We start from the raw sequence: 8,496 nt of genomic DNA, 5'->3' as shown, positions 1-8,496 counted from the left end.
GAACCATGGATTCTCAAAGTTTAGACATTTATTCCACCCGTTAGTGAGATTCCAGGTTAATTACAGACTCGAAAAGCTTTGGAAAATTGTTCACAAAAAAAAATAGGTACGAAAAATCACTTTTTTTTTGTTTAAACTGCATTTTGGGATAATAAGTAAATTTTTTGAGGAATTTCATTGGCACCGTCGGAAAGAGGAGATCTTAAGCAATAAAAATATATGTGTCTCAATTTTTTCTAGTGTCGAATAGTCTTAGTTATTGGCCGTTGAAAAGCAGTGTACCGGTAGTGGTGTTTTGGCCGTTTAAGGGTTAAGAGAAAAAACTGACTTTGTTCTCTTTGTAAATTACTGTCTCGAATAAAATTGCCTTAAAAATATTTCCGAATGTGGAATGCAGGGTTTCTGCTGGACCGGGAAATGACCGAGAATTTTATGAGACCAGGAAAAACCGGGAAATGACAGTGAATTTATTATTTGACCGGGAATTTAATTTTTAGAAAAAAAGTCTTGAACTATAAATTGAACTATAAGTTAAGGTTCAACAACTAAATAATAATAGATTTCACTAGACGGTTCGGAATGAGTTTAAAATTTCAAATTTCTAACTTTTAAAATGGCCTAATTTAACACAAAATATAGATTTTTGTAGATTTCGAACAAAAAATGTATAAACTTTTTAAGAATTATAAAAGGCTATCAAAGAATCAAAAACATTTTCTTAATATTCCTGGGAAAATTGAAAAGGAATATTTATTTTTAAAAATAAATTTCAAGAGAATATTTAGAAAGATTTTCAAAGATTTTCAAAATTGTCAAAAAAGAATCTAGAAGATTTTAAGGAAATATTTTGGAAACATGTAGATTTTTCAAGATTTCGAAGTAAAAATTTGAAGCGTTTATGAGGATTTTAAAACTATTTGAAATAAAAATAATTTAACTTTTAATTTAGGAAGTGTAAAATTTATAACAAAACTGTAATCATTGACCCTGAAAAATGTTTGCGAACCGGGAAATTACTGGGAATTTTTGTTCTGACAGTTTTCTTTGGGACAGTTGAAATGCCAAAATTGTGCATTTGTTTATGAAATTTAGAAATAATATTGGATGAACAATTTTAATGCAGAAATATAGTTTCCAAACTAACCGCGGCATATTTAAATTCTTGAATTTATAAGAATTTGTGAACTGCAAAAATTCTGCTAGGTCAGAACCTGAGTTAAAATAGTTTTCATGTGCCTGCTCTATATATAAATTTATTGAATTCAATGCTTTGCACGTATTAATCATTTTCAGATAGTAATAAATTTTCCTTTACTGTAGATTGGACTGCAAAAGATGAAGATAATGAAGATATTAGTGTCTGGGAGGATAATTGGGACGACGATGACGTCGAAGACGATTTTAATCAGCAGTTAAGGTATGTTTTTTCGGATGAATTACGGAAGTTTTTGAATATACAGGAGTCATCAATCACATTTACAACTAAAGAAAAAAAAACAGTTTTATGCATGTGTAATTTCAACGGATTTCTACCTTTAGGCACTCAGACCGAAAATTATACCATTTTTTCGACGATGATATCTTTACACATCGCTCAAAGGTGGTCTCATACTCGTAACCATTAATGTATCAAAAATGGATAAAGGCAATTTTTTAGGTCGTAAAAAGTTTAAAACTGAATTTCAAATAATAGATGATGTAATGAAGTATAGATTGGCGTTGATCACTGGACCATTTATTAATTAAAAATGAACTGTGAGGTCTCACAGTATGATGGAAACAACAACGTTTCAATAGTACATCGACGATCTTCAGCTTTTTTACAATGGTGGTAGTGTAATTTTTTTAGCTTATTTCCCATGTCGTCCTGCAGATGTCATGGAAAAAACTAAAAAAAATTTCAAAGTATAAAATAGAAAATTCTTCCTTTTGGATTGAAAAATCATGTTTTGGTAGAAAAGCTATTGAAATTTTGCAACCCTCTAAATGTAAAACTGTTGAATATTAAAGCAATTTAAAATCATGAACAGTATCAACTCTAACTGAATTCAATTGCGACGTAAGAATTCCATTATGAAAGCTTGAGATATTAATGTGGATTTACAATATATTCATGCCATGATCGTTTTCATCTTGATAGTGTGCAGTTTTTTAAACTTTTTTGAATGAAATATGTTGTCTAATTTCTTATTTAATTCAATATTAAGAAAAACAGTTGCAATTGCAAACAAATAGTTTACCATTCAGACAAAAAATGTACAGGGTCCGGCACTCGAAGTGTAACCAACTTCAGATTGCTCGCGAAGCGGACGCATGAGCATCAGCTGTTTAAAAGTTTGCTAAATGACAGTTCGGGGTATTGTTTAGAAGCACACCAAAGCATTTTGCTAAAAGTGTACGCGAAAAAAATCAGTGATGGATTTCAAATGTAGTAGTGTGATTGCTTTATATTTAGCTGGAAAATCTCAACCAGCGATTGTTCGTGAGCTCAATCACCTTAAAGTGAATAAAGTTTTTGTTTATCGCATCATAACTCGTTACAATAATACTGGTAGCATCGCAAAACGTGATGGAAGTGGTCATCAAAAGACTGAAATGTCACGTGATATGGTTCGAAAAGTGAAAAAGCAACTTGAGCGAAATCCCCGACGAAGTGCCAATCAAATTGCAAAAGAACTGAAAATATCCGACCATAGCATCCGCCGCATACTAAAAAATGATCTCAAGGTTAAGCCTTACAAAATCCAAAAGGCGCATGATCTCACACCGAAGCAGCAACAAGTTAGACTTGAGAGAACGAAGCAGTTGCTTCGCTTGGCCAAAAGCGGATAATTTCCGAACATTGTGTTTTCTGTCGAGAAAATTTTTCCAATCGAGCAATTCGTAAATTCTCAAAACAATAGGGTTTACTTGACCGACCGTTCATACGAGAATTTGAGTCATCGATTGGCCACCAGGAGGCAGCACCCACAACAGATAATGGTTTTGGCCGCTGTAACCATAGATAGGCGATCTCCAATCGTTTTCATCGAGCCTGGCGTCAAGGTAAATGCCAAATATTATCGGGAAAGTATTCTGGAGGTTGCTTTGAAGCCGTGGGCGTACAAAAATTTCGCTAGTGGACCATGGACATTTCAACAGGACTCGGTATCGGCTCACAAAGCTCGAGTGTTCCAAGAATGGCTGAAAAACAACGTTCCGAACTTCATAACGTCCACACAATCGCTTGCGAATTCGCCAGACGTGAATCCAATGGATTATTCTCTTTGGGCCATTTTGGAGAGCAAGGTCCGAACTAAAAGATACACCAGTCTCGAGACGCTGAAGAAAGCCATTGTCCGCGAGTGGCCCAAAATATCTGCAAGGCACATCCGGGTAGCTTGCGATTCGTTTTTGGACAGTCTCAAGGCCATATTCAAGGCAGAAGGTGGTCATATCGAAAAAAAGTGAATTGATTCTGAATTTTGTATTATTTCCACACATTTTGTACTTTGAATTAAATAAAAGTAACTTTCCAAACTGAATTTATAGCCAAAAAGGGGCTATTTAAGCCGGTGAATCCGATCTCTGGGCTATCAATTATTGTGTGTATAATGCAGCGAGAGCTTTGGCCGATGCGAACCGTAAAACAAAACCAACAGCTGATCATAAGACCAAAAGACGAATGCATCAACTTGCCATAAAGATAGGCTGGGCAAGACAGTACGCGTCCCGCATTCAGTGTATGATTGACTACATCATATCTGGCAAGAATGTTATCGCCAGGGTTCGAAAGTTTGCGCGCGAACTCCGGACCTGTTATCACACACTTAACAATTCAAAGCGACTGACCATCAGGCAGCATATTGTTCAGAGAATACAGATACAGTATAGACTGGACGAAACTCAGCTAACATCAATAGCTTCAAGGAGCTGTGTGATGCCCTACTAACACCTGATGAAGAATGCCCACCCATCACTACCGAGGAGGGGAAAAAAGTAATAAGAAGGATCAAGAACTATTCCGCACCGGGACCAGATTATATCAAAACCTTCTGGTGGAAGAAGTTTCCTTCAACCCACCAGCATTTGGCCCGTATTTTAACCTCATATTTAAAGTCGTAAGAGCCGATTCCGGAGTGGTTGTTGAAAGGGCGCACAATACTCCTGACGAAAATGGGCAACTTAGCTGACCCGAAGAATTACAGCCCAATCACTTGTCTGAACACACTGTATAAGATTTCACAGCTATCCTAAATTATAGGATTGTTCAGGCAATTGAACCTGTGTGGCAACAAATGTATAAACATCGAGGCTCAAAAAAAGGCTTTTGTCTTTTTGAAAGCTTAAAGGTTCATTTGTAAATCGTGAGGTGCATAGAGAGATTGATGCCGCTTTGGAAAACCAGATTTACTATCTCACCTTGAAAAAATCGTGTGACAACAAACAAGGTCACCTCTCAGAGAGGCGTCTTTCAGGGCGACACCATGAGCCCACTCTTCTTTTGCCTCACATTATTGATACTAACTTTAGCACTTCGCCTTTCAGACTAGTACTTTTGCGGCAAACCTGCAGATCGAAAGTCTGTTCTTGGGATTGTCTAGCTCCAGGGATTGTCGAACGATATACTAAGGTAACAGGAATGGAATTTGGGTTAGTAAAATGCACCAAGGTTTATTTGAAGCGAGGAAAACTTAATGGCAACCCTGAAGATCCTGAGCTCCTCGATAGAAGCGTTATACGTCACCTTTGCGCTGGTGAGACTTATACATACCTGGGCGTGCCACAGAGCCGCATTAAGGATGTGACATCTATAAAGGATACTCTCCGAATCAGATACAAACGTCTCATCCCGCAGATTTTGTCTTCCGAACTGTCGCCGAGGAACAATGTATCTGCAACGAATATGATTGCCGTCCCGGCAGTACTCTATTCATTTGGAGTAGTTCCATGGACTAAGAACGAGCTCAGATCCCTTGATATCGGGACAAGAAAGGTTATGCACATAAACAAAAGCATGCATCTTAAGTCTTCCGTTCCGCGACTGCACATCTCACGCCGTCAAGGTGGTCGCGGAATATTGAGTCTTGAATGTTTGCACAACAGTATTATTCTGGGTACAGCACATAGAGTTGCAAATGGAAGAGACCCTCTTCTTAAAATGGTCAGGAATCACGAAGAAGTGGGAAAAGGAGCGTTTCTGTACAAAACAGCGGAGGAGGCTGCTGAAACACTCGGACTTGACTTCAGTATTAGGGGTGAGCAAAATGATTCATTTTTGCATGTCAAGACGGTGTCATTTCCACCTTAACATACCGTCGCCACATTTTAAGCCAAGGCGTTCCTGATGATAGCTGCAGGGCGTGCCATGCACACCCCGAGCATTTAGCTCACATACTATCTAGTTGTCCAACTCACGCGGGAACGACCTACATTCAAAGGCACAATGCGGCACTAAGAGTTCTTTATTACCGTCTCTGTCACTCTTACGGCATTTACCTTAATATCGCTGCTCCAAATGGTCCTAGGGAATTCGAGTCAATTGTCGAGAATGGGAAGTGCCGCATATACTGGAACTTTATATTCTCGACAATTGTTTCTGTTGCTCACTCGAGGCCTGACATGGTTCTTCTTGACTTCGAGAAGCGAATCATGTTCGTTATCGAATTTTCGGCACCAGCTGACAAAAACATCATAACCAAGGAGGATGAAAAGAAAGAGAGGTATCGAGACCTTATAATAGAGTTGCAACGATTATACCCGGAATATTCTGTTAAACTAATCGTGCTTATCATCGGCGCTCTTGGAGGTGCCATGCTTTCAGTTGCTAATGGCCTAAAAAGCATCCCTGCGTGTCAAGAATATGTTAAAACACTTGCGGGAAAAATGCAGAAGGCGTTAGTCCTTGGGTCGCTCCGCGTTCTTAGGGTGCACGAGGCTTTTCCTGGATCGTTGTATTGATTCCTTTACAGATTGTAACTACCTATCTCACGGTCGTGAGACGTAGTTGTGGCTTAAATTTGACCGCGATTTCGCTTGGAGCGGGTGCAATTTTCCAGATTACCACCCGCTCCCGGCGAAATCCTGCGGTTGTCCTTATGACAAATTTTTAATTATATATATTTATATATATATATATACCATGGTGCAATTTAAGAATTTATCCACAATCTTTCAGCAAGAAGTATTTGTTGGACATATAATTGCTTTGAATTTACAAAATCGATATTATAACTAGGTTGGATAACTTATTTTGAAACCTTTGTTACTCAAAAAATCTTTGACTACCGGGATATGTATAATTGTAAATTAGGGTTGGCTCAAAAACGCTTTTTTTTAGAGGGCAACGATCCCCCCAATTTCATTCCAAATTTAAAAAAAATAGAAATTCCCTAATGTTTTTTTTTTTTTTTTGGTTGAGATTTTAGCAGGTGCCGGTTTTGACATGTTTCAAAATGTTTAATTGTGCATAATTATAAAAATTCCCTTAAGATCTTCCAGATTCTTGTATGTCAAAATTTTAATTAAAGCATCCCAAAGTCACCCAACCAGGTTACGAATTAGAATCAGAGAAGAGAGGGGGCGCTGCGGAAAATTGGTCGAAATTGAATACATAGGATATTAGGGTGGCTCTTATTTTCAGAGTTTGAATTTTCTTCACGCTACTCCCTAATTTGTTTCCATATTATGTAGAAATAATTCGAATAAAATTTGAGCTTAATCGGACTAAGGGAAAGGGTGGCCCTCGGCCCTTGAGAATCACGAAACCATAGAAAAAAACATTTTTATTTGTTTATTTTGTAAAATATTAATTATGTACAAAAAAGGTTAATACAAAAGTTGTAGATATTATAAAAGTGCACATACTTTTTTCTACAACTTTTTCTCCTATGACTGACCGTTTCCGAGAAAAGTGCGATTTTTTATTACAAATCTCGACTCAGAGACAAAGACTCTTTTTTATAACCTGAAAACTTTCGGCGATAATCACTCAAAATCTGATGCATATACTGTTTCTGTTGTTCGTTTTTCGTGAATAATTTATTATACTCTTCCATAAGCTTAACGCCTCTCTAGGCCGAATCATTTACAACTTTCGAATTATTTACTAATTCAAGTCCTTTAACAAAACCTTCATTTTTGGCCACGTCGACGACTCTGTCCTAAGAAATTCATCATTCAACAAGTTAAATCTTTCGAAAAATCGTTTAGTGTCGGCGGAAACGAATTGCCCAATTTCATTGTTAATAATTTCTGGGATTTCATCGATTTGTACTTGAACTCGCTTAAAATTTTCATTTGATGATTCTGTTTCGCAATTCAAAGCATTAACCATTTTCATTTTCGATTCTGATGACAATTTCGGATCAAAGAAAGCTAATGCGACAGTTTCAGAGCTTAAATGCCATAAATGATTCTTTAGTTTTTTTAATGCAACACGAGAGATACCGGGATCGACAGCATGATATTCATAAAGTATTGACAAACCCTGAAATCCAAATAAGGTGCTTGGGCAGCAGAAAGCGCACAAAACCATGCTTCGACGTACACACTAACAATAAAAATACAAATATAGCAGATCGTATTCTTTTCTTCTAGAGTTAATACAAATTCACGACAAAAGAGAAAAATTTTTGAGCAATAAATAGCTTTTGCCATCCACCTCGCATGATGGATAGCCCTCGGAATACGGAAGAATACTCCACGAGGTGGTACTTCGCCAAGGAAAATTATTACTAATTCCAAAAATTCCCTATAATCTTCTCTAGGCTGCTGTTCCTTTAAAGTATTTTTAACAAAATCAAGGATTCGAGATACGTCGCCTTTATTGAAGTGTCCTTTGACCTTTTCGTTTTCAATCTCTGATTGGAAATTATTAATATTTATTCCAGGCCAAGCTTTTTGAAAATTTTTAAAGATCAATACAATCGGACCTGCAGTTTTACCCAGTTTTTCCTCGAAAACGCTTCTAAGAATAATTTCGTATATATGATGTCTACAAGCAAAGTACAAAAGATCTTTTTCTAAAAAATTTTCTATCAAAATGCACGCACCTCTATAATTTCCAATATTCGATGCTGTTGTATCGAAAACTAATGCTTTAACACAATCTTGGAGACCCCACTCAACAAGAATTTTACAAACAGCAGATGCCTGATCTTTTCCAGTCCCAGATTGGAGTACAGGCACTCCAAGAACTTGTTCAACGTCGCCATTCGAAAGAATCACAGGAAATCGATCAACGATTTCCTTACCTGTGAACGCTGGCAGTAACTTATCATCCCAGTGCACGAGAGCAGGTTCCAATTTCGTGTTCATGAATTGTTCTTTAATTACGTTTGCCTTTTCTGCACGTATTTTTTCACTGATTTTACATTTATTAAAGGCCGCAGCAAGCTTAGGGGTCACTAGTGGACGGCTCCCTCTTGCCCATTTTGCTTTAGGTGATGAAAATTCCAATTCTGTATCTTCTGAGAGAAACGCTGTACCATAATATTATCACTGGATTTTCCAGCA

At 37.2% G+C, this 8,496-nt stretch overlaps 1 protein-coding gene across 1 annotated transcript in view; it reads left to right on the top strand.

Moving 5' to 3' along the window:
* LOC117177385 (26S proteasome complex subunit SEM1) overlaps positions 1–8,496 on the top strand; it is a 57,167-nt gene that overhangs the window by 9,951 nt on the left and 38,720 nt on the right. Inside the window, exon 2 of the mRNA XM_033368036.1 lies at positions 1,321–1,417. Coding sequence (XP_033223927.1) covers positions 1,321–1,417 — 97 coding nt within the window. The remainder of the gene's footprint in view (positions 1–1,320; positions 1,418–8,496) is intronic.

The sequence above is a fragment of the Belonocnema kinseyi genome, chromosome 7 (genome assembly GCF_010883055.1).
Source record: "Belonocnema kinseyi isolate 2016_QV_RU_SX_M_011 chromosome 7, B_treatae_v1, whole genome shotgun sequence".
NCBI classification, from domain to species: Eukaryota; Metazoa; Arthropoda; class Insecta; order Hymenoptera; family Cynipidae; genus Belonocnema; species Belonocnema kinseyi.
Note: the sequence above shows the minus strand (reverse complement) of the source record. Positions and strands in the feature narration are given on the sequence as shown.